The following is a 26,351-nucleotide window of genomic DNA, read 5'->3' on the forward strand; positions in this document are numbered from 1 at the left end:
ATACCCACTTCGTCAGATGCATCTGACGAAGTAGGTATTCACCCACGAAAGCTCATGCTCCAAAACGTCTGTTAGTCTATAAAGTCCCACAGGATTCTCTGCAATTTGCTTATATACATTTTTAAAGCTTAGAATCTTCGTACCATTTCCTGTAGAAATTTTTCCAATTTTTTGTCTTTTTGATATTCCTTTGTGCTACTACCTTACATCTTTTATAATTCATTGTCTTTACTGTTCATTGTGTGTTGCTTGCTTGTCTGCCTTATTTCTTTCCTTGATTGCTAATTTGCAATCTTCATTACACCGGGAACCAGATTTCCGAGTTGTAGGCAATTTCATGTTTTGTAGATGGTCAGATCACTTGCTACTGTAATTCCTTTTATTATGTTATGGAATTCTCCCAAGTTGTCACTTGCACTGTTACTACATAAATATTCATCACTTTTATATTTTAAAAAGGCCCTAATGAACTTTTGAAAATTCCAGCTAGGAACTTTGTGTTTTTCTACATTTCCTTAGCTTTGGTACTTAATAAGCATAGGAAAGTGATCACTTCCCATTTGGTCGTCTTTATAAATTTCCCAGCTGCATTTAATATGATTATTTGCTGTGGTTCCCAAATCCCTAACTGAAAAGGATCCATGCATTAAATTAAGTAGGTGTTCCTATATACAATATTACCAGGTTATGCATATCAAATTGTTCTAAGCATTTACTATTTTGATCAATTTTCTTATTTCCACATAGCTCAGTATGACTATCAGTCTCTGCAAATTATGAATGTTTATTTGACATTGACTATTTTTTCTAATTCTAAAATTGTTTATTTGGATTACAGTAGAACCTCAGAGTTATGAATACCTTGGGAATGGAGTTTGTCTGTAACTGTAATGTTTGTAACTCTGAACAAAGTGCCGTTTGGGCTCCAGATCCAGCAGGTGACACTCAAAGCCAGGACTCAGCAGCAGCTGAGCAACCTAATCAGCGTGCATGTGCATGTGCTTGTGCGTGAGAGAGAGCTGCGCTGACCCCAGCAATGCTTCTGCTCTTCTTTCTCCCCAGGGGTAGGTGTAAGGTGGGGACAGGTAGCGCAGCTGTGCGTACCTTTAAAATGAAATACAGGCACAGTACAGTACTTGATTTAAAAAAAAAAAATAAAAAAGCCCTCTGCTCCTATATAATTGGTGACTTCCAGTTTCACATAGTGTCGGTTGACTGGTCAGTCTGTAACTCTGGTGTTCATATCTTTGAGGTTTTACTGTATAAACACTATAAATCTGTATTTAACGGTTTCTGTTCTGCATGGGAGTCTCAGTAGCATTATCTTCAAATCTTAGTTTCTGCATATCCATTTTGATGTAATTAAGTCCCTCTTTTATAAATATAAATAATATAATAATAATTGGAGATATACCTATCCCCTAGAACTGGAAGGGACCTCGAAAGGTCATCGAGTCCAGCCCCCTGCCTTCACTAGCAGGACCAAGTGCTGATTTTTGCCCCAGATCCCTAAGTGGCCTCCTCAAGGATTGAGCTCACAACCCTGGGTTTAGCAGGCCAATGCTCAAACCACTGAGCTATTCCTCCTTCCCTCCTATACAGACCCCTCCTCCTCTGATAGCCTCTTGATCGCTCCAGAGTATATCATATCCTAGTAAATTGAACACAAGTTTACTTATTGCCCATATTGCACACATATTACATCAGGCTTTTTTCCCCGTTTCAAAGATGGCTCTTAAATTCCTGTTTAATATTCCATGGACTATGTGAATTCCAACTAAGGATCATTAAAACCAGGTTGTTTAGATTATATTATTGCCTTCATTTAAAGTCACATGAATGCAGTCAACCAAGAGGTTGTTTATGTTTAGATATTTTTTCTACTGCTTTTGCTATGGCTTTAATCTTTTCAGCTTTCCCTCAGCAAGATGCAGTTAATTACTTCTGTAATGAATGTTATAAACATCCCTTTACCTACAAGCAATACATAATCTCCCATTCCTCTCTCATTCTCCTCCCTAACTAGAGGTGTGTTCTGCTGCACCTGTATATCTTTTCTCTCGAGTATTTTTCTTTTTCTATTTTCTGCATTTGGGTATCTTTTCATGGCCTCAGCATATGATACTTTTTGAATTATTTTATTTTTTTGTATTTCTCTAACTTGTTCTGCTACTGAACATCTGTTATGTTCTGCACTGTGCTTTCCCCCGCAATTGTTGCATTTAGGTTCTGTTCCTTTGACACAGTTGTCATTTGAGTGATTTCCTTCACATTCACCATACCTGGTTGTTCCCTTAGAAATGGCTATCAAAAGTTTTACTGTGTGGCAATTATAGCACCTCATGGCAGAAGACGGGGGAGGGAATATATGGTTTAACCATAAGTATCGATACCATGTTATGCCTCTTGATTCCTCTGTAGATTCCAGTTTTCTTCCTCTCTCCTAAGTAGCTGTTTAACAAACAATAGTTTATCTTCTCCTGTACTCTTTTTGATATCCTCAGAGAAGTCTAACCTTATTCCATAATAACCCCTCTTGCTTATGTCAGGAATTTAGGCAATTAACAAGTAACTTTCATTTTCCCTAAGCTTACAGATTCCAGAAGTTTTTCAGCTTGCTGCAGATGTGTACAGTCTATCAATAGATCTCCCTCCGCTGCATTCTTTTAGCTCTTTGTATGTCACCACCACTCTTCTTTATCCATTCCATTTTCAGGGGGTTCACATGTCTTATCTTCACGTCTCCTCACTGGTTTGACAGTTATGAAATGTTGACTTTTAGCTTGTGTTTGTTTTTCATTTCTGTGCATTCCTTCTTCAAATCCTGATATATCAAGACTTCTTTTCCCCCTGTTCTGAGACCATTCTTTGTCCCCTGCTGCTTCTCCTTCATAGTCCAAGGAAACTTTTATCTTTTTCTCCCCCTGCTTCCATTGTCAGTTTCAACGTTCAGCTTCCTTTCAGCCAAGGACCAGCACCAGCCGCAGCCCACCACCACCACCCAGATTGCTCCTGCGGCTCAGGCTCACAGTCTTCTGCCAGATCATAGCACTCAGCCCAGTTCCAGCCACTGGGCAGGCTGGTCAGCCCACCTAGTCCTCTTACCAGAACTTCCTGACTTTTTACAAGCCCAGCCTGCTCCAGCACAGCTGGGCTTCATCTTCAATTAGTGCTTATCAGTCAAGCCTGACTCTCCCCCAGGTGAAGCCAGTACGGTTAATTGGTCCCTTTTGAGCTACCTTAACCTCTTCAGGTTTGTGTGGTGTGAACACTCCATCACATCCAGTTAGTGTCCTGTATGTAGCTAGATAAGCACCAATACTAGGACTCAGAATAGGCAGCTCCCCTTGCCTGGAATCCCAAGTCATTTCTGAGTCTCACTGTTGCATGGATCTGTAGACCTGTCACTGAGCCAGGTGGTAGGATTTTTAAAAAAAGAAATCCTGTTTTTAATAGGACGTGGGTTCTGATGTGTCTAAATATCTGTTCTTTCCTTTCTGATCAGATCCTATCCCAGCTTACAATGGATGTTGCTGCTGTCCTTTCCTTTTTCTTCCTCAGACAATACTGTATGTGTTCCCCTGATGGGATGGAATTAGCCATTTGGCTGACAGACTCTTTGGGAGTAGGCTTTCTAGCCAGTCCTAGCATAATTTGCCAAGTGCAATGTACCACCTTCTAAAGAGGAAAGATGGCTCTGATCCTTCCACTCCTTATGCTCCTTATTGAAACCATAAATGTATTTAGTTTTACGCCTCCGGAGAGATTTTGTCTGATGTACTCTCTCTCTTCTTCCCCCCATAGGATATACTTTGGGGAAGTGCAGCTGAGCGGCTTGGGAGAAGGTATGGTTGTGCAATGGACATAAACTAGCTGATGGCTCTCTTCCAAATTGTCAGATGTTGTAATAGTATCCTAGTGTTACAAGGAGACCAGGCCTCCAGTTCACAAGTAATTTATTTTCTGCTTTATCTGTAATGGATGTTACAAAATGACAGCTATGCGCTAGTAACACTAACCTTAGCCTGAGAATCCCTTCTAGCCTGGGGATCCCTACTATGAGTAACGCCAATTCTAGGCTGGAAAGCCCTAGGCTGTAAACCTAGGCTAGAGAGGCCTACCCTAGTCTGGAAAGACGTACTGACTAGGCATAACCCTAGGCTGGACAGGCCTACCCTTCGTAACCTGAACGCTGGCTTGAGGATTCTTACTGGCCACAGGATTCCTCCTAGCCCAGGGATCCCTACCTTTAGGAACCCTAACCCTAGCTCAAGGACCCTATCCTTAGTAACCATAACCCTGGCTGGGGAAGCCATACCAGCCCTAGGCCTCCCCATGGGCTGGACACCCTTAACCTTGGTACCCCCCAACGAAGCCCGGGGAGCCCTGCTGCCCCACTACGCCAGCACAAGGAGGCCAACCCTTAGTAACCCTAACCTTAGCTTGATGATATCTACTGGCCACAAGACTAATCCTAGCCTGGGGATCCCTGCCCTTAGTAACTGTAATGCTAGTCCAGGAAGCCCTCCTGGTGCCAGACCTAAACCTAGCCTGGAGAGGGCTACCCTGGGTAACCCAAACCCTAGCCCTGGGAGCACTGCCTATTTCTAACCCGAGCCCAAGGAATCCTATTAACTAAAAGTCTAAACTTAGACCAGGGATCCCTCCCCTCACCTGGGAAGCTCTACTGACCCCAGGCCTAAACCTGGCCTAGTGAGGCCTACCCTTAGTAATTCTAACCCTCACGCAGGGACTTCTCTTTGGTAACCCTAACCCTACTCAGGGGAGACCTGCTGACTCTTGGCACAACCCTGGCCTGGAGAGGCTTCTGCTTAGTAACCCAAATGCTAGCCTGAAGATCCCTACTGACCACAGGACTAATCCTACCCCAGGAATCCCTACACTTAGTAACCCAAACCCCAGCCTGGGGAGCTCTACTGATCCCAGGTGTAACCCTAACCCATAGATCCTTGCCCTTAGTAACTCTAACCATAAGATGGAGAGCCCTACTGTTCCCAGGCCTAAATGTAAGCCAGAGAAGTCAACCCTTAATAACCCTAACCCTGGTCGGTGGAGCCCTACTGGTTCCCAAGCCTACTGATAGCCTGGGGATCCTATCTTTTGGTAGTCTAACCCTAGGCCAGAGAACCCTACTGACCCCAGGCATTGCCCTAGCCTGGTGAACCCTACCTTAGTAATCCTAAACCTAGCTCAAGAAGGCCCACTAAACCCAGGCGTAACTGTAGTCCAGAGATGCCTCCCGTACAGGGCCGGCACTTCCATTTAGGCAACCTAGGCAGTCGCCTAGGGCGCCAGGATTTGGGGGGCGGCATTTTGCTGCCCTTGGCAGCAATTCGGTGGCGGGGGGTCCTTCCGCGCTCTGGGTCGTCGTCGGCAATTCTGTGGCAGGTCCTTCACTCGCTCCGGGACCCGCTGCCGAAGTGCCCCGAAGACCGGGAGCGCGGAAGGACACCCCCCCCCCCCCCCCGCAGAATTGCCGCCAATGACTGGGAGCGCAGAAGGACCCCTGCCTAGGGCGCCAAAAACCCTGGCGCCGCTCCTGCTCCCATAGTAACCTTAACCATAGCCTGGAGACCACTACCTTCAGCAATCCTAACGCTAGCTCAGGAAGCCCTGCTGCCTGCAGGCCTACTTCTAGGCCAGGGAGTCCTACCCTTAGTGATCCTAACCCTGGTCAGAAGAGCCTGACAAGCTCCAAGCCTAGTGATAGCCCAGGGTAGCGTTGCCAACTTTCTAGTCCCACAAAATTGAACACCCAAGCCTGCCCCTTTCTTGAGACCACACCCCTTCCCCAAGGCCATGCCCCTCAGTGGCTCGCTCTCCCCCCACCCTTGCTCACTTTCACTGGGCTGGGGAAAAGGGTTGGGAGTGTGGGAGGGGGTGAGGGCTCTGGGGCTGACCAGAAATTAGGGGTTCAGGGTGCAGGAGGGGGCTCTGGGTTGTGGGGGGCTCAGGGCAGGGGATTGGGGCACAGGGTTACCTCTGGTGGCTCCCTGTCAGCATCACAGCAGCAGGGCTAAGGCAGTCTGCCTGCCTGTCCTGGCACCCAGTGGCACTGGTGAGGTGAGGGGTTAGCAGGGGCGGAGGGCATGGAGCAGGACATAAACGCGGGAAGCAACACCTGCACCCCTACTTCTCATGCCTATGCTGGCACTATGCTGTGCACACCCTGGAAGCAGCAAACAACCAACAGATTTGGCTCCTAGGTAGGGGTGCTAGGAGGCTCCGTGCACTGCTCTTGCCTGTGGAGTGTGGAGCCGGGCAGGGGGCAGCATGTGGAGCTGTGTGTCATGGTTCTCACCACCCCTACCCCCCTGCCAGGAGCCAAACCTGCTGGCCACTTCCAGGGCGCAACACGGTGGCAGCCAGGACAGGTAGGGACTAACCTGCATTAGCTCTGCAGCACCGCCAACTTGACTTCTAACAGTCCAGTTGGTGGTGCTGACCAGAGCTGCCAGGGTCCCTTTTCGACTTGGTGTTCTGGTCGAAACTGGACACCTGGTCACCCTAGCCCAGGGCCGACTACCTCAGTAACACCAGCCTGGAGTGCCTTACTGGCCCCAGGCATAACACTAGCCCCAACATGCCTACTGTGAGTAATCCTAGCCCAGAGAGCCCTACTGACCTCAGGCATAATCCGACTCTGTGGATCCACACCCTGAGTAATCCTAACCCTAGGCCAGAGAGCCCCACTGAACCCAGGCCTAAACCTAGTTTGGAGAAGCCAACCCTTAGAAACCCTAACTCCTGCCTGGGAAGCTGGCCTCTTAGCAATCCTGGCCATGGATCCCTAATGACCACAGACCTAACCATAGCCCGGGGACCCTTACCCTTGGTAACCTTTCCCCTAGCATGAGAAGCCCTCTACTGACTCAAGACATAACCCTTGTCCAGAGAGGCCTACCCTTAGAACTTTGACAGCATTCACGATGATGGTCACTTCTACTCTATTAGTCTAGAACTGAGATGCAACTGTACGGTTTAGGACTGGAATAGCAGTAGGTGATGCCCCTCTTTTCTGAATAGCTATGTGTGGGGCCAGGACTAGAATTTCAGGCAATACAGCAGGCGAAGGTGGCAGTAAGACACATACCACAAGACAATGTATTGCTGCTGTTTTCTCTTCCTGTTTTTTGTTCAGAGCTCAGAATGGAGGGATTAATGAAACAGAGTTTAGGAACATATAATCCAGATTGCGTGTATGGAGTAGAAGTAATCAACCTTTATGTCCATCATAAGAAGCTAGTGAAACTGATAACCACTATTCTATCCCTTTAGGTTTCCAGACAGTCCGTGTTGGGACAGTGGGTACCCCATTGGGCACCATCACTCTGTCTTGTGCCTACAGAATTAACCTGGCCTTCATTTCAACCAGGTGAGGAAACATGGTCAGCCCAAAAAGCATCGTCCAAGAAAACATTAAGCTTCTCGTTCCCTGAGCCCTTAAATCTCTTCCTCACAGTTCCTCATTCCAGCTTAGGTATTCTCACATTTAAACATCTTCCTGGATCCTCAAGTCTTGCAGAGGGGGAGTATTTGGGTAGCCCTGAGCCAGATGCCAGAACACCATGTCACTGGTTCATGCTTGGAGTTGCAGGGTTGAATTGTGGCGATGCTCTGGTTCCTGTTAATAGATACAAGGGACTCTTTGGGAATGAGTGGGGACACAGTAGAGAGGGGAAGCCAGTCTTATCAATAACACCATTTGCTTGTTGCGTTACAGGCAGTTTGAGAGGACCCCACCTATCATGGGGATTATCATTGATCACTTTGTGGACCGTCCCTACCCCAGCTCCTCGCCCATGCACCCCTGCAATTACAGGTGAGGAAACAGAGAGTGTGGTCAAGGGCTATAAATGAAGGCATTCTTATGCCCAAGTACAGAGCCTTCTCTAGCACCTGCTGACTGGGCATAGAGGAGGACTGCAGGATCAGTGTCACTCTTACTAGAAATGGAACATATGAGGAAAGGCAGCATTTCCCCCTCTGGTTTAGAAGTTTGAGTGCAGCTAGCCTCAGAGGATTCTCAATGATCCTGACTCCTTGCTGTAGCATTCTAGATCGTTTAGCAGTCAGGGTGCAGTCTCCTTTGTGTCAGTGATGGAGTTATCTGATTACATATTGTACTGAATGGAAAGTGTATCCGTTATCATGCAAGACACTTGGTACAGAACCGTCATGGAAGTGTGCATCTATAGGAATTTGCATAGGTGCATATCAGTGTCGGAAAGCCCAGAGGGTTGAGCTTTTCCATCAGCAGTAGGGTACATATGTAAGTAAGAATGGAGGAAATAAGTGCATGAAGTTTGCCTTCTCTAAAATTCCTGTGATGATGATCTAATCAAAAGCAATGGCATAATTTTTGGTATTGGTCCCAGGGCTTCTGCCAACACCAAAGCTGGTTCTGTTGGTCAGTATATCGAAACCTTTTCTCTTGGAAAAAGAAACCAGATGGAGGAGGAAGCACCTCTTCCTTCTTCAGGGAGAACCTCTGAAAAGGTCAGAGCCTGAAGGATTTAAACTCCTGACAGTATTCTCTTCAGCCCTGCCAGTCAGAGCCCCTTCATCATTCTTCTTTCAACTCCACCCAAATACTCTGTCCTCCTACAGCATCTGAGTCTCACTCAATAGACTAGATGATCACAATGGTCCCTTCTGGCCTTGGAATCTATGAATACTTTTCATTACTTCTTTTTGTCTTATGGAATAGTCCTATCGTGAAATTTCTCTCTTCTTGCTGCTCTAGAACATCTGGTGAGGAGAATGGAGCAGCATACCCATCAGTGGAAGACTCCCAGGAAGTGTGCACTACCTCTTTCTCCACCTCCCCTCCGTCCCAGGTAGGAGAAGTCCCAAAGGCAAGTTGAACAATTTAATTCCCTTTAGTGCAGCTCAGCATATGTCCTCTGACGTAGCAGGTTTACAGTCTAACAGTAGTATGCTGTGTGTTTAGTCTCTGCAATTAAAATTTGTTTACTTATATATATGTATTGCCCAGACTTTGCTCCCCTCTTTGTAAAACCCAGGTGGATGCTAATTCCAGCAAGACTCCAGGGACTGATTTATGAGGAAAGATTCAGAAACTAAATCGCATAGCTAGGCTAAGCAATGATTGAAGAGGCACACACCAGTCTACAGATATGTCCAGGGGATAAACACTATAAAGAGATGAATGAATTCAGATAAGGCCAGGCAGTATAACTAGGCGTAATAGCCTGGAATTGTGAGGGGAAACTCAGGAATATGAGGAGAACGCTTACCCTGCTTTTCAGTCTCCTAGGCTGTGAAACTAGTCTAGGAAAGGGGTGAAAGCCCTTGGAGCATCTAAAACTAGACTGGACAAACACTAGCAAGTACCTGATGGGGAACAGTTCTGCACTGATCCTTGGGGTGAATTATATGGGACCTAGTAGTCTTTTCTAGAGCTGGTTGAAATTTTCCACTCATTTTGTCAATTTTAAACTGTTCATAAAAAATGCTGCTTTTACATGAAAAATTGCTGCTTTCACATGAAAAAATGTCTATTAAACTTTTTTTTTTCAAAATTTTCTGAGACCTTTTAAAAATGTATCCTTTTTTGTTTATTTAAATCTGCATTTTCTTACTGCAAACACAGTTTTCAATAAATGGAAACATTTGCATAAATTTTTTAATTTAAAATATCTCTGGAAACAATGCAAAAAACAGAAAATGGGTCCATTTTGAACCCTACAAAATGGGAACAACTTCAAAATTTCTAGCATCTTCCCCCTTTTTCAACCAATTTCACTTTTTTTTTTTTTTTTTTCCTGTCTGTAATTTCTATAGCTTTCTAAATAAAGCTTGGTCAGATTATCTGTTCTCCTGTAGCTTTAGAAATTCAAGAACATTCAGTCTAATTGTCTGCAAAATTAAGTAGCTCTGGTGAACTTTAAGATCTCTAGTCCATTTTTTATGTGTCTGTGTTTCTATGGACCAAAGTGAAATGCAATATGAGAATGTTTTTCTCATGTGAATGAGTTTGCTTTGGGGTCACATATTGCCTCAAGATGATCAATCTGATAAACTATTAGTAAATGTATTTAATTTGATAAATCTAGTAATAAATCCATCTCAGGAGGCCTCTCTTGTCCCTCACTGATATTTTGATGACCTGTTCACCCAACAATGTTGAATCAGCCAGGGGAGTGCTCATGGGAAGTCTGAGAGCGTAAAGCTGTTGGTTGTTAGATGACCAGCACAAGAGACTTGTTGAGGCTTAGCCCCATGCTCTCTGCCTTTCAGTAAATGGTGTTCATACATATTAATGTTCATGACAAATTTTTTACTGGTCCCTGTGTCAATCGCTCATAGCCAGAGTTAGTTACATAATAGTAACAATGGTGCTAAATAAATTGTCGCTGGGTGTCTTTTCGGAGGGCATGAAGCTTTCTAATCTCGGAATAAAAGCTCTGTGAAACCATTAGTGCTTTGAGAATTGGTAACAAACAGCAGCCTCTGTTACCACTGCTCAATGGTTTATACTATACATACAGAGTATGATCAGATGTAAAGCAATTGTCAACCTTTCTGGCCAAAAGCAGCATTTTAAAAGGCACTATAAGGGGACAACATACATTGAAAAATGACAAACCATCTTTATATACACCACAATTTCGATATAATGCCACCCTATATAGCACAAATTTGGATATAATGTGGTAAAGCAGTGCTCTGGGGAGTGGGGCTGCGCACTCTGATGGATCAAAGCAAGTTCAATATAAAACGGTTTCACCTATAACGCGGTAAGATTTTTTTGGCTCCCAAGGACAGCATTATATCGAGGTAGAGGTGTGTTTATAAACACCTAAAAGTCCAGATCATGTACTGAGACTTGCTTTGTGCACTGGACCCTGTACATACAGACTGTGTCCCCCCCCCTCAGAGCTGCATCCCACGTTCCTACTGAGTGGAAGGGAGGCTCAGCCACTCTCTTTGCTGCTGAACCTCAAATAAGCCTATCCAGGGATCCATGTAGTGGGGGGAGTAAACACAAGATTGGCGGAATACATTCTCCCCCCTTTAGCCTTGCAGAGCTTACCAGAAAAGATGCAGACTACCCTGCATTGTATTTTCTGTGGAGAACACCAAAGTGTTCAGGGATTGTACCCACTAATGTGATTCCAATGGAACTGTGCTGCCAGGAAGCTGGGAGACCTGATGCAGTGGGAGGGGCAAGGGATTCCCATGGATGGTCCACCCCCCTCACATCAGGCACCCTCTGCTAGACAATTTTTAATGCCACAAATTGCCAGTTTCCACTTATGGCCCTGCTCCAATTGCTGTGTTCTGGTATAAAAATGATTTGAATCATGGTAGTCCCCAGAGCCATCAGCCTGGATCATGGCCCCATTGGGCTGAGTGCTGCACAGGCACACACAAAGACGTGTTCCCTGCCCATCAGAATTTACAGTTTTGGAATGCTAGCTACATCTGAAGGGGAGACTATCAAAATATAGACAACCTGTATGTGTTCAAATCAAAATCAGTCTCAGCTGTTCCTAAGAACTCCTCAGCATAGCCTTCATGAACTGACTAGCAGTCCTAGTAAGCTGTGCAATGGAGGATTTTGGCAGTTGCTTTATGTCTGATTTTCTCTGGAGTTGTGATGGGGAGTGGTTCACTGCAAGACTGATGACTTTACAAATTAAATGAATTTCTGGCCGTACTGAGAATTTTACCATGTATAAAACTGTCTGACTGCTCTGGCCATAGATGCTCCTCACTAGTGTTCAGTTCATCCAACTCTTTTCAGTTCTTCTCTCAAGTCCTTTTCTCTTTCTTCCTTCCTTGTTTTCCTTTGTGTGTCTGTGTATGTGCACAGTGTGTTTTTACTGTCACTAAGGCACATTTTCAGACCCCTCCTCCTGTGCTGATGGACACCTTGAAGGTCCCTATGATGGGACTGGCCTTTTCACATCAAGTGAGTTCACAATAGCATACAGTATCTATGGCCTGATAGTACTTTAAAAATACAGGAAGGTACAGTTTTGACTATCCTGAGTGTACGCTGGGAAATAAATCTGTTTGATGCTGCCTTATGCTGAAGAAGCTGGTCAGCCCAAAATGGGATGGGCTTTTTATTCTGGTTAGATGTTTGCAATGTCTGTGATTCTTTCTATAGCAGAGTTTTTTCTGTTTGTTCAAACCGGTCTCTAGTGCTCTTTAAACTAAAAACCACTTGCTGCATAGCACTGAGCAGCAGCCCTATAGGAAGCAACCAGTGCATACAATTTGAGAGGTCAAGGAGGGAACGTGTCTTGTCAAGGTTTCAAGGAATCTTGACTGCAGTAGGTAGAAGAAATTAATTTATCAAAGTGCACAGTGCTTTGTTGGCTGGCAGGGGCTTGGGAAAGAAGCAGCATTTCTCACCTCTGCAGGGAGGGAGGCCCAGCATACCTCCTGTGATGCCAGCGACCACCTCAAGGACACAAGGCTTCTTATTGACAGGGTATAGAGGAGCTTTATGCAGCTCTTCTTGAGGAGTCGGCAGGGAGTAAAGAAAAGAGGAGAGGTGGCAAAGGTCTTAGACTTAGAGGGTCTTGGAGGGCAGAAATGAATTGAATGCCCCATCTTGACAGTGTGCTTTGAAGCATTTCAATGTAAACATCTGGGGTAAAATCCTGACCCCTCTGAAGTCAATGGGAGGTTGGCCACTAGCTTCAATGGAGACAGGAGTTCACCTGTGGTTGTCTAGGGCTCAGATCCTAAAAGGTATTTAGGTCCTAACTCCCTAGTTCTCTTCCCCAGTCAGGATGTTTGCTTGTTACTCACGTGCTCCGATTGCAGGAACTTAGAGACCATCATCTGTTACCCATATGACACAACAGGCATCAGTGGATAGTGCTTGAACTGTTCTGTCGTGAGTAGCCTCTGGCTCTGGAACCTGTACCTCCTGTAACGTGGCGCTTGTTCCAAGAGTGTTAAAGTTGAGACTGTTAACTTGAAAAAATCCCACCACTCTGAAAATGTTTGGTCTCTGGTTATTACAAGCAACACCTAAGAGGACTAGAAAAATGTCTATTCTCTATTCTTGTTTGTTTATTTTGTGCTTCCCTCAGCACTTTGTGTGGTCAGTTTCTACGTCTCCCCTGACTAGTCAGGTAGGTTTCTTCTGTAGGTCTGGATCTTTCACACGGCAACAGGGGAGAGAATCATTTTTATAGAATAGGAACATTTTATTATAAAATCACACATAGTGTTGGGGGGCGGGTCTGAGTGACAGGTGCAGGGCTGATGTTACTTTTAACTCCATTTTTAAAAATGAATTGAATTTCAAGTTGACAGTGTCTGGTGAAGAGGGACTGGCTGTCTTAACTCACAGTAAATCACAGTGTAGTGATGGGAAGGGATGTCTGCATGAGTTGAGGGACTTCTAAAATAGAGAGAATGTTGGTCCAGTTCAATGGGGAATAGCCCCTAGAGTTCCCTGAGGGATTGGGGACTCTCTGGGGAGCAGAAAGCCCTATGAAAGTCAGAGTAGCATCAGACGATACTCCTAGCAAAATAAGAGTTCTTGAGACTAGGCCAGTCTGGTTTGTGAGAAGAGACCACTCCATCCAGCTTAACCCAGACTCAAGAAGGAGCCCAGCCTGATATCTGTGGGCAGCCTTAAATTGTCAGGCCCCCACCTCAAAAATGTCAGCATTCAGAGTGCTGACTTACTTGGGGATTCAGTGTTGTATCCATGTTGGTCCCTGGGTGTGTGAGGTAATATCTTTTATTGAACCAACTTCTGTAGGTGAGAGAGACAAGCTTTCAAGCTACCTCTTGTGGCTCCTCTTCAGCTGTGAGGGCTGGTCTACACTGGGAACTTATATCAGCATTAGCTACATCTCCTGTGGTGTGAAAAATCCACATCTCTGAGTGATGTAATTAAGCTGAGTTACCCCCAATGTAGACAGTTCTAGGTTGATGGAGGTGGAGCACCTACACCAGTGGAAGAACCCTTCATGTCCCAGGGGTCGGGTCTTGTGACCGTTTTGTGAAAAGTGTTCATCCATGAGTGATATGGTGTTTTTTGTCTTTTATCATTTTTCTGTGTGAATTCAGTTAAGAGTATAGTGAGTGTCTGTTTTCAACCCCACAGTTATTATTAGGGCATTTAGTGCACCAGGTTTGATAGGCATGTGTCAGATCAACCTGTCATAGAATGCCACCACAATTTCTACAACCACCACCCATCTATCAAACTCTCTCTAGAACACTCCCGCACCAGCATCAACTTTCTGGACACCACAATTAGCTTTAGTAATGGATTTCAACAGACAACTATATACAAGAAACTCCTGGATCATCCTACTTACCTTCACAGATCCAGTAACCACCCCAAACACACCAAGAAATCTCTTATTTACAGCCAGTCCCTCAGATATCACAGAATATGCTCTGAGAAGAAAGTCCAAGATACACACCTTCACCAAATAAGGATACTCCACCAGAAAAATAGATCGCATCATAGAATGGGCCACCCAAATACGCTAAGAGAACCTGCTTCAATATAGGGGTGGAAAAAAGCCTTCTGACCACACACCTCTAATTGTCACCTACCACCCCACCCTGGAACCAATATGGGGTATCATTAAACAATTACAACCCATACTTGATGGGGACCTCCTCCTGAAAGAAATCTTTCCGCTGCCCCCTCTTCTGGCCTTCAAACAACCTCTCAAACTCACTATCTGAAGCAAGCTTCCCAGATACTAGGATCCACCAACTCAAAGCAGCACCAGACCCTGCCATAACAGATGCAAAACTGGCAGACATTTCTCCACTGCTACAGTGATCAATACCTTCTACAACACACCTTTCAAAATCCACAGGTCCTGCACATGCCTGTCACAATATGTGATATATCTCATCCAGTGCATTAAATGCCCCAATAAAAACTACATGGGTGAAACCAGGCAATCACTATGCTCTCAGATGAACTCGTATAGGAAAAGGATAGAAAACAACAATACCCTGTCATGGGTGGGTGCACACTTTTCACAAACTAATCGCTCTGTATCTGACCTCTCATCCTCGTCCTCAAAGAGAACCTTCAAAAGACGAGCCTGAGAGTTTAAATTCATAACTTTGCTAGACTCTAAAAATCATGGTCTTAAAAAAAAACAACAACACTGGATTTATGGCTTATTACAACAATCTGTAACCCACTGCCCTCTCCTTTTCATCCTGTGACTACATGGAGTTAGCAAGCCACTTCTCCTGAAATATTCCCTTAGAATATGTGTTAATTACTTATGCTGAACAGTCTCTTCCACTTTGTATTTAGCTGACCTGAAGAACTTTTCCTAGACCTGAAGAAGAGCTCTGTTTAAGCTTGAAAGCTTGTGTATCTTTACCAACAGAAATTGGTCCAATAAAAGATATTACCTCACCCACCTTGTCTCAGTTGAGGATGTCATGTGATACATGGCTCCTAACAGAGTGTTGCTTGTGAGATCAGAAGAACAAATGGGATTCCTATTGATCCCACTAGCTGTGTTTCTAATTAGGATCAAGAGATTGAGAAGAGGTGGCTGAAGATGGGGAGCATTTCCTGATGCTCATCCTTCTGGTTGGATTTGGGATACTGGGAGGAAATCTTGTGGGGCTTAGCTTGCTGGTTTTCTTTTTAGCTAGCAAGATTGAGGGCCTGTATGTCCTATGGCCGAGGTTTGTTTCCTTTGATTAGGTGTGGGGTGTCCTTCATTCCTGCTACATTCCCTTGTGTTTCCAGTAAGTTTGCTGAGAGTTTGAATCCCTGCTGAGGAAGTGGCTTTAAAATGCCAGTGTTTATATGGGCTTTTCAATGAGTTTTGAAGTGGTTGCGCTGGTCCTTTCTCCAGTATGTGATGCAGGAGCTGTCATGCAGGCTTTCCCTGCATTATGTCTCCCACTCAAACCAGGCTTGTTTTAAGGCCACACCTTTATCCTCTTTCTGTTACAAGGCTGATTTGTTTTAAAATATGTGAATTAAATCAAACCTTTGGCGTTGGTTCCCATATAAATCTTTGAGGCACTCTGCTAGCCCAGAGCCATGCATGTACTGTCCCCCTGTGACATCTCCTGTTCTTTCTCCAGTGATTCTGATAACTATTCAGACTGTGGGGGCTTTCCCTCTCCCCTTTCTCTCTCCTCTCTCTTTGCCCCTCTTTGTATTTTTTCTCTTGTTTCTTAGCTTTCCAGCTCTCGTATTTCCTATCAGCCTGCTGCCCTGGGAGTTGGATCAGCTGACATGGGGTATCCAGTAATCTTTGCTGGTGGTTTGAATGCTGCACATCCTCATCAGGTACTCTTAGAGGTTGGAAGAATGAATGTGGCTTGCGCCGCAGCCACAAAGCATCACACAGCTAAGACATCCCTTAAAACCATTGCATGCCTCTGTATGCAGCTAGGTCAAGGCTGCAAAGGATCTAAAGTAATTAAAAAAACATGGTGCTAGCAAATAAGCCAGGAAGTAGCTCTACTATGCTCTTGGAATCACCTGAAATGGGACTTTAATCAAGGTGTTTTCCACTGCGTAGAATGGAGACATTGCACTGAGAACAAGGTAAGGCCAGGGACAAGTCTGGAGAAATGGCACTGAATCTGCATCAGAGAGAATTAGGAAGGAAGTGATATATGAATTCTCTCATGAGGAAAGTCCCCTCCCACACGACTTCCCCTCTCTTGCTCCTTGTCAGAAAGTTACTGCTATGTTCTAGCAGGAGTGTAGTCAGAGCATATCCATGGCGAGCCAAAAAGAACTTATTCCCAGCATGAGAGAATCCACTCTAGTGCTGTAGTGTGTTGCTGTATCGGTCTTGAGATTGCTAACCTGATCGTTCCTTTTCACCTTAGTTGATTGTTCCAGGGAAGGAGGGTGGGGTGCCCCCAGTTCCTAGCCAGCCAGCACATGGCACTCAGGCTGACCACGAGAGGATGGTAATGTGCACCCCTTTGGATGGAGCCCTCTACTCAGCAGCTACTCCTTCCAGTAGGTAGGTGCAGCACTGCTAATCATTCAGCTGTGACTGTATAAAGTTGAATCAAATTTAAAACTGACTTTTCTTTTAAGCATTTGCAGGGCAGTTCTTTTAAATTTATCAATAACACTAGATTGGCTGCTCTGCCTTAAAAAAGTCCGGAGCTCTCAGTCTGAGCACAGAGAAGCTGAACGACTCAAACAAAGGTCTAGTCTAGCTGCTTATATTTTGCAGCCCTCATAGTCTCTGAGCACCTTGTGTCATTTCAATACCAAAACACTACTTCTGGCTCATTTGTCTGATCCATGAACAGCAAGTTGAGGTGGCTTCAACAGTAAAGTTTACCCTCCCAAAAAGGCTCCATTTGAATTGTCGTAAAGCATCAGTAATAGAAAACAGCTATTTAACTGTTATATCAAGAAACCTTGGGGGCAAGACTTCTTGTCTAACAGGAAACAATGCAACTTTAAACTCCAAATTGCCTGAAATCCTAACCTTCCTCTCAGCCAGTTAGAGCTTCCTGTTTGTTTTTCCAGCTCTCTTTGTCCCCTGTGGTTCCATCTTGTCTCATGGCTATGGGACAGTTGCCATAGAAAACATCTTAACCAACTGGGTTTTCTACTCAATAAAAAAACTCCTGTTGCAGTTATAGTAGCACTAATGCACTGGCCTGTGCTCCTTGACTAACCAATCGTTATCAAATGGCTAACGCCTGCCGGACGACTGAGGACCAGATCCTTAGAGCTGCTGAATACTTCTGAAAATCAGGTTTTGAGACTATAATTAGTAGCCACCCAGTGAAAATTAATCAGATTAGCACTGGCTGCTGTGATATTGGACTACTCTGGCTCCATGGGGCCTGGGAAGGAGCATGGGGTTCAGATTCCCGACCCTGTCTCCTGACAGGGAAGATATCCAAGAATTCTGTGTTCCTGAAAGAGTGATAGTGATTGGCAAGAGCTGCTCGAGCTTCCTTGCCATTTCCCACACAGCTCTTCTGAACAGCCTTTCCTCAGGACTGGCTTTGGTTTTCTGCCCTACTGATGGGAGTGGTTCCCTCAGAGAGCTAAGCAGAAAGCTGCTCCACAGCCTTGCAGTTTCTATTGCAGTGTTCACCAGCTGGTCCATCGCCATCAACTGGTTGATCCTAGAGGATTTCCCAGTCAATTGTGATCTCCGGTGGTCCAGCGGGGCTGTCCAGGCCCCACACCACTCCTGGAAGTGGCCAGTGTGCCCCGCAGCCCCAGGAGCGCGGAGGGCAGGGGTCTCCCTCTCCGTGCTGCTCCTGCCTGCAAGCACCACCCCCATAGCTCTCATTGGCTGGGAACAGGGAGTTGCATGAAGCCATGTGCCGCCTGCTCCTTCCACGGGCCGCAGAGGCACGTTGGCCATTTCCAGGAGTGGCATGGGCCCAGGGTAAGCAGGGAGCCTGCCTTAGTCTCGCTGCGCCGCCAACCAAGAGCCACCAGAGGTAAGTGCTGCCCGGTGGGAGGCCGTGTCCAAGCCCTGAGCCCCCTCCTAGATCCAGCACCCCATACCCCCTCCTGCACCCCAACACTCTGCCCCAGCCCTGACCCCTCTCCCAGAGCCAGCACCCTGTACCCCCTGCTGCGCCCCAACACTCTGCCCCAGCCTGGATCCCTCTCCTGCACCCAAACTCCCTCCCAGAGCTTGTACCCCTCACTCCCTCCTGCACCCCAACCCCCTGCCCCAGCCCAGAGCCCCCTCCTGCACCTCAACTCCCTCCCAGAGCTTGCATCCCTCACCCCCTCCTGCACACCATCCCCTGCCCCAGGCTCAGCCCAGAGCCCCCTCCCACACTGTGAACCCCTCAGCCCCGACCCAGAGCCCACACCCCATCCCAAACTGCAACCCCCTACCCCAGCCCGGAGAAAGTGAGTGAGGGTGGGGGAAAGCGAATGACGGAGAGAGGGAGGATGGATTGAGTGGAGTGGGTCTTTGGGGAAGGGGCAGGGTAGATCTTGGGTTGCCTTTAAATTCAAACAGTGATCTTGGGCATAAAAAGGTTGGTGACCACTGCTCTATTGCATACTGATGGCTGAAGGGGGAGACTGTCTGACAAGAACAGAGATGCTTCTCCCTCCCCTTCCTCCCAGCGCTAGGAGAAGACATAAAAAACCAGGGGGATCTTGACAAAAGAATGTGGTTTTGTCTAAATTTATTTATGTGCAATGATCCATCAACCCTTCTCCCCCAGTGAGGACACGGAAACCGTATCAAACAGCAGCGAAGGGAAGAGTGGCTCCCCGCACAATCTCTTGGAGACCATCTTTGTCCGGAAGGTGGGGGCCTTTGTCAACAAACCCATTAATCAGGTAACTGGCAGTGATTGTTCTGAGATGGACTCGTGATGCACTTTTCCTCATGCCACTGTTCCTCTTTTCCATTGCTGGACAGTGGAGGCCAGGCCCTGCATCACCAGGGCAGCCAGAGGAAACAGGAGGCCAGACTTTAGCAAGGACTGCGGGTCTCTGTATGTGGTGCTTTACTGTATGCTGGGCCCTGTAGGCTCTGGGGGCTATACCTGTGTATTAAAGGGGATGTTGGCTGCAGTCTCTCTGATGTTATGCCCTCGAAGTGTAGCCCTTGGGTTCCAGTCAAGTTGCCAGTGTGACTTTAGTGGCACAAAGTTTCAGATCCTGACATACAGCCTTGCAATGGGATGGTGCATGCTGCATATGCAGAGAATCTGACTGAAGTGTTGAAGTTCTAACCATTGAATCTCTCTAGGTGACCATGGCCAGCTTGGACATTCCTTTCGCCATGTTTGCTCCCAAGAATGTTGAGCTGGAGGATAATGACCCCATGGTAAGAACCCCCCTCCTGAGCCATCTGTGCATGTCAAGTTTGAATCATGCAATACAGATGTATCCTTCCTGGCCTTAGCTTTGCAGGCACTTCTGACCAAAGAACTAGCTACTTGCATCAGCTTGGTTTCTAATAACATCCTCTATGCCTGAGTCTAGGCTTTCCAGAGATGGAAACAACTACAGGTTTAGAGCCCCTGCTAGTCTGTGCTTACAGTCTGCATGCCCTTGTAATGTCACTGTGCTTCTTCCCATGCTGGCATAACACACAGATAGGCTCAGTGACAGGATCTGAAACTGATGGACTCTGTTTTCTTGGGCAGGTGAATCCTCCTGACTCCCCAGATGTTGAGTCTCCTCTACAGGGCAGCTTGCACTCAGAGGGCTCCAGTGGCAGCAGCACCGGGAACACACATGACGACTTTGTCATGGTTGACTTTGTAAGTCCATGCAGTGCTTTATCAGCCCAGGCTAGCACTTTTACAGAGCCCCTGTATCTGGGGTGGGCTGCAGCTGTTGGTGTGATGTTGAATTAAAATAGATGAATTTCTCCAAACAAGGGCTCATTGTGCTCCCATATCAAGGACAGGGTCTCTGGGCATCCTTAAAAATGATAAAGACATTGACATTCGTAAACCCACAACCTGGGAAATTATTTCCTCCTCCCTTTATCCACCATGGCCTGGGTTCAGGTTTTTGGGTTTTCCCTGTGTCCCATATGCCTAAAGCAGAGACAGATTGTAGGGAAATACTCTGCTTTAAGTGCTCATGAAGTCATCAGGGAAAGACTAATTCTGGTCATGGCAAGGAATATAGGTGATGCCGCTGTTCAATTATTTGACTTAGATTTATTGCTGTAATGTTGAGTTGTTTGCTGGTAGCCGACGGTGCCTTCCGTCTGTGACTAGAGCGAAGGGGGAAATCTGACAGAACTCTCTAAATGGGGATTAATGTTTGTATCTTTAATTCTAGAAACCAGCATTCTCAAAAGATGACATTCTCCCAATGGACTTGGGGACGTTCTACCGCGAGTTTCAGAACCCACCTCAGCTCAGCAGCCTCTCCATTGACATTGGGGCTCAGTCCATGGCAGAGGATCTGGTATGGGAAAACAGGATTTCGGTGTGTGGGGGACATACGTTCTCACAGTGCTCTCCTCCTCCTAGCTCCCTGAACAAGCCAACATCCCATAAGAGAGCAGAGGCACCTACCAGAGGGGTTCCTTGTCAATCTGCTGAACATGCCTGTACACCTCGGAATCTGAAACCTTTGGAAGGAACCAGATGTGACACCTTTTCAGTCTGATTCCTTCTCAGTGCATGTGTACAGCTGCCATGGAGAATATTGGATGAGTTGTTGGTTTGTGCTACATGTGTGTGGGACAGTATCCGTGTGCTGCATCGGGTATCCTCTTCCCAGAAGCCATTGCTGCAGGACTCTTCCACTGTCCAAGACTATTCCCTACTGTAATAGTCTTGTACTTCCCCTCTCATTCCTGCGTCTGCTAAGCTCAAGGCCATACAAACTCGGACCAGTCACAGCAAAGGAGTGATTTGGGAGGAGAGGTCTCTTCTAGAACAGTTTGATAAGGACTGGGAGAAGAGCATAACCTATCCTCTAAGGCAGTGTTTCCCAAACTTACAACACTTGCGTACCCCTTTTTGAGACATTGGCATACCCCTTCCCCAATGAAGAAAATTTTGGGGTGGGGGAAGAGGCCCCAGTCAGGCCACTGCCGGCCCCTTGCCACCCTGCTGCCTGAGTGGGGCCTGCGGCCGGGACCCGGCTGCCAGGAGCAGGCGGACGGAACCCCAGACCGGCAGCAGGCTGTGCCTCTCAGCTCGCTGCGGGTCTGGGGTTCTGTCTGCCAGCCCCACTCAGGCTACTGCCAGCCCCTTGCCACCCAGGGTCCTGGCTGCCGGCCCGGCTCAGCCCGCTGCCGGCTCCTTGCCAGCCATGGTGAACGGGCTGCGTACCCCTTGAAACCCTTTTACGTACCACCAGGGGTACGCATACCACCCTTTGGGGAACACTGCTCTAAGGTTCTGGGGAGAAAACACACTGCCTTAATTCCAGCTCTGTCCCATCCTATCTGGTGTGTGAGACCTATTAGCCTGGAGCCTAAAATTGGAGTAACCTGAAATGTGCCACTTTTTTTTACTGCACATGCTGCATTTGTGAGCGAGTCCTTTACTTTGTCCTCCCATTAAATGACTGAGTCTCTGTGGCAGCTTTGAAACATCTGTTTAATCTCCCAGCTGAGTGCCACTGCCTGTTACCTGGAGGGGCAAACGTGCCATAGTTCAAATCTCTAGGGGAACCCAAATCTAAGAACTGAATACTACCTGTGCAGAGAGAATGCAGTATAAGGTCCATCAACTTTGTAACATAGTGTTGCCTGGGAAAACCATAATGCTTAATGCTAACAACTGAGTGACTTTAGTCACGCAGTTTGACAAAATAATTGTGCTGCAGCTGCTGCAAGAATTGCTACAGTCCTGGTTATGGCACACCTGCTGCTTCTGTAGAAAAAACGAAGTGGGCAAACTGCCCATCTCAGGTTCACGTACTGGATCCTGTCTGATATCCTGCTTCTGCTAGGAGTGGTACATGTATGAGGAGGAAGAGCACAAATCAGAGCAAAGACCTTTGGCCAGAGTTTACCATATACTTTCCACTGTTTTATAGCTTCCTTTAGGCTGATGCACCTTCTGTGAGTGAGTCCTGATCTGAGTTTTTCTTTGCCTTCACAGGACTCGTTACCGGAGAAGCTGGCAGTCCATGAGAAAAACGTCAAAGAGTTTGATGCCTTTGTAGAGACTTTGCAGTAAAGCTGTTTTCTTATTGCAGCAGCAGTGTCCTTCTGGAGCACCTGGAGGAGGAAGCCCACAATGTCTGTCTGCCACTCTCCCTTTTGTGTCCAGTTTTTCCCCCCGTATCTTGTGGGCTTTTTCAGATCACCTCCTCAATACTGGGTACAGATTCAGCTGTCAGTCTCCCCTCAGCCAGGCCCCGGGATAGTTTTGGACCCCTTTTCCTACTGGCATTTGAGTACTTATCTATGACGCTACAATAGGGACAAAAGAAATCAAGCTTTGTTGTTAGTAACCCCGTTCCCCTTCAGTCTTCGTTCTGTGTATGGAGGGGTTTTATGGAAAGCTGCCAGAACTGCTCCCTGGAAAGCCTCTTACATCACAATTCCTCAAGATTTAGCTTCTGGGGCACAGACCATCTTTTCCCTGCATCTGCAATTCCACTGGAGTATAGACAGCCTTGGCTCAGAACAGAGGATCTGTGTAGTGGCACTCAGCTGGCTTGAGTGCAGGACCTCAGCTCTTAGAAATGGGGCATTTCATCCTGTCTTTAGTGAGTGCATGGACTGCAGAGCACAAGGGGATGAGGCAGACTTCCACCTCATGCACTATACTGTGCGACACCTATAGATGTCTTCACTTTCTGCTCCCAAGGAACTGGGGCTTTGCACAGACTTTCTTTCTGGGGCCTTGTGCTTGGCCTGTCTGCCCAAATCACAGATGTGAAACTACAGAAGCTATGCGGAAGGGCTTTCCACATTTTCTTGAGTGTATGAAAACCACAATGCTAAGGTCCCAGAATGTGATTGTACTGGTGCACCTGCAAGTGGCACCCTGGGAGTATGTTAAATTTGTAGTTGCGGCTCTTGAAATGCAGTTGTAAATATAAATAGGAATTCTATTTCTCCAGGGTTATGTAACTAGGAGTCTTAGTCCCTTTTCCCTGCAACCCTTGCTGCTTTATGGTTAATATATAAGGAACAGGAAATATTTATTGCTTTTAAAGAAACCTATATTAAAAAAAGTTATGTTTTCACATACAAGTGCAGGTCATTCTGTCCTGTCACTGCAGACAGCTGTTGTGCCATGGAGCTCTGTCCCATGACAATAGTCTGCCTTTGGTAGGGAAAATCCAAGATATTTATTTTCAGAGACACTTATTTACTCTAATACAGTGTTCTGTTCTGGGGACTTTCTTCCATGACACCCAGTCTGGGCATTGATATAAGAACACGCATGTGTTGGTGTAGCAGAGTGGCAGGGACTTTTGTGAAGAGCTCCATTCTGATAGGCTTGGGAAATGGACTTGTTCTGTTCCTCAGCCATTCCAGAGGTAGCTTGTTCACAGCAGCACACTTTTGGAAAGTTGATGGTACTCTTTTTAATCAGCTGGCTTATGATTAGCTAAAAGTTTATTTTTGTAATGAGCTAGCCATGAAGTAGTGAGTGGCTGGCAGTACTCTGTGTTTGATCTGGTTTTTGTGTATCCTTTGTCTCACGTGAGGAAGGGAGAAGCTGTGTAATGGCACTAAGCGGGAACTCAGAGTAGGGCTTGTACAACTTTCTCCACCCTTCAGCCACCTGTAACTGGGCTGAGTAACTGAAGAGATTCCTGCAAGTCCCCCTTGCTATCCACTGACAATATTTCTGTAGAGAGGTGGGAGTTCTCTGTGCTCTGATGATCCTTGCTAGTTTCCTTACTACTGGTGGAGTAACTAGCTTCTTCAAAAAAGGCTGGATGTGGCTTTCTCCAGAGCTCAGCACAATTCCTGAGGTTGAAAAGGAGGGTTGCTAGAGAATGACACTAGGCCTTGGGTTACCCCGTGGCCTCTGCTGCCCTCCGCCCTGTGCTGCTGCAAGAGCAAGGAATTGAGCTCAGGACCTGAACTGATTCCCAATACGGTCACATGTTCTTTTGCTTTCCCAGCCCTTGAGTTGACAGGTGTTTGCTGTGCAGGCTCAGTGGCAGTGTTTTAGTCTATGCTCTAAAGCACCAGGTAGGGGTATTATAACTACTTGAAGCAGCAAACTCCCCTCTCCCAGGCCACCCACCCAGTCCTACTAACTCCCATATCAAAAGAATCAGTCCTTGTTTGCAAGGAATGATCCAGTCTCTTCACCTGTCTGCACCAGGCTAAAAGGCCTCCCAGTGAAGTGTAATTGGAAATGCTAGAGGTGAAAATCCCACTATCCCTGTCAATTAATAACACTGACTTAGGGGGCTTCAAAGCATTTGATGAATACTCACTACAACCTGACTGTGAGGAGGCAAGTAAGCTGCATCTCCACAGTACAGCTGTGGAAACTAGACATGGGGTCAGGTGTGTCTAAGGTCACACAGTGAGTAAATGGCAGAGTCAGCAATATAACCCAGATCTCGTGATTTCCCCCCCAGCCCCAGTCAGCTGGTCATTCTCCCAAGTCTTGTAGTAAGTTGCATATGGACATACTTTGATCTTTTAACTTGCAGGCTATACCTGGGTGAGCTCTCCTGTCGAGTTATTTGTAGAGGTTAGTAAACTACTGGCATGCATTGTGCCTGCTAGGAAGAATAGAATAGACCTTCCTGGTGGTGATCTTTCCTTAGGCAGCATTGACACTGTAGTTCCTCCTCTTCTTCGTGCTGAACTGCTGTGGTATCCACTGAAGGCAAGCCATCATTCCTGTTTCTGTCTGGAAAGCCTCCAGGGCCTAGTGTTGTGCTCAGTCATTTTCATGTGACTTTTACAAGATCACAGCTCCTGTATCTCACAAGGCAGAACTTCTGTGTAGCAACCATGTTTGTTTAATGCCACCCAGTGGAAAACTGCCCACCTGGGTTGATAGGGTATAGCTGGATAGCCACAGCAATAAAGGGTTTCTCTTGGGATGAGAGATGTGCTTATTCCTGGGCAATCCTGAGAGTTTTGACACCTCCATTCCAAAATCTAGACGCTCAGCTCTGCCTAATCAATGCATTAGAAATGATTGGCCCAAAGCAGTTCTGCAAGAGGGACCTAGCTACTGATGCTGTGGCCTGCTGTAGAATTTGTTTAATGATGAATATTGTCATAATTTTAATAGCCATCTGCTCAGGCCTGTACTATATCAAGGCAGCTTGTACATAGCGGATGACCTACAAATGCTTTGGGTGCAGGGTACTAAATTGCATTGTTTTGGAAATAATCTCCAAGGCACTTCATGTATTCAAAGAATTTTCAATAAATCTTTTATGTAAGCAACTCTGCCCTGTTTACCATGCTGATCCAATTCTTCTGTGAATTACTCTGCAGGTTCCAATGCCAGGACATTCCCACCCTTATGGCTTTCCCTTCCAACAGCCAGATTTTACCTGCAGCGGTTGGTACAGCTGCAAGAAGGAGCAGGGTTAATGCCTACAAGTTGCTATTTTGAAATGTGTAATGGGATGCAATGAGGAAAGTTATGGATAGAGCCCTGCAAATCCACGGTATCTGCTTTATATCCGTGGACCATTTCTGGAGATAGCAGCACGGATGTAAGAGCCTGGCGGGCAGCTTAGAGGAACCGGCACGGATCCTCCATCTGCCCTGGGCAGGAGGCCTGAGGAGCAGGGACACTGGGCTGGGGGGCTGCTTGGGCCCCATGCCCAGGGCAGGTGGAGGGTCCGCCACGGCTCCTCACAGCTGTCAGTGCAGCTCTTGCCAGCTCAGCTCCAGCCAGGGAGAGGAGCGGCTTGGAGCCGCAGCCCAGCCACAGTA

General features: G+C 46.5%; 1 protein-coding gene across 9 annotated transcripts in view; it reads left to right on the forward strand.

The window, feature by feature from the left end:
- Positions 1–25,858, forward strand: part of ATG13 (autophagy related 13) — a 52,461-nt gene extending 26,603 nt beyond the window's left edge. For 4 of the 9 annotated variants that reach the window (XM_032775071.2, XM_032775073.2, XM_075065288.1 and 1 more), the window contains 12 exons: positions 3,805–3,845; positions 7,300–7,396; positions 7,745–7,843; positions 8,768–8,861; positions 11,864–11,962; positions 16,205–16,315; positions 16,867–17,006; positions 19,210–19,327; positions 19,743–19,820; positions 20,143–20,259; positions 20,792–20,920; positions 22,573–25,858. In XM_032775071.2, the coding sequence (XP_032630962.1) occupies positions 3,805–3,845; positions 7,300–7,396; positions 7,745–7,843; positions 8,768–8,861; positions 11,864–11,962; positions 16,205–16,315; positions 16,867–17,006; positions 19,210–19,327; positions 19,743–19,820; positions 20,143–20,259; positions 20,792–20,920; positions 22,573–22,650 (1,201 nt within the window). In that variant the 3' untranslated portion in view covers positions 22,651–25,858. The remainder of the gene's footprint in view (positions 1–3,804; positions 3,846–7,299; positions 7,397–7,744; positions 7,844–8,767; positions 8,862–11,863; positions 11,963–16,204; positions 16,316–16,866; positions 17,007–19,209; positions 19,328–19,742; positions 19,821–20,142; positions 20,260–20,791; positions 20,921–22,572) is intronic. The other 5 variants (XM_032775075.2, XM_075065289.1, XM_032775077.2 and 2 more) reach the window with 3 other exon arrangements.
- The last annotated feature ends 493 nt before the right edge of the window (positions 25,859–26,351 follow it).

The sequence above is a fragment of the Chelonoidis abingdonii genome, chromosome 4, assembly GCF_003597395.2.
Source record: "Chelonoidis abingdonii isolate Lonesome George chromosome 4, CheloAbing_2.0, whole genome shotgun sequence".
In the NCBI taxonomy this organism is placed as follows: domain Eukaryota; kingdom Metazoa; phylum Chordata; order Testudines; family Testudinidae; genus Chelonoidis; species Chelonoidis abingdonii.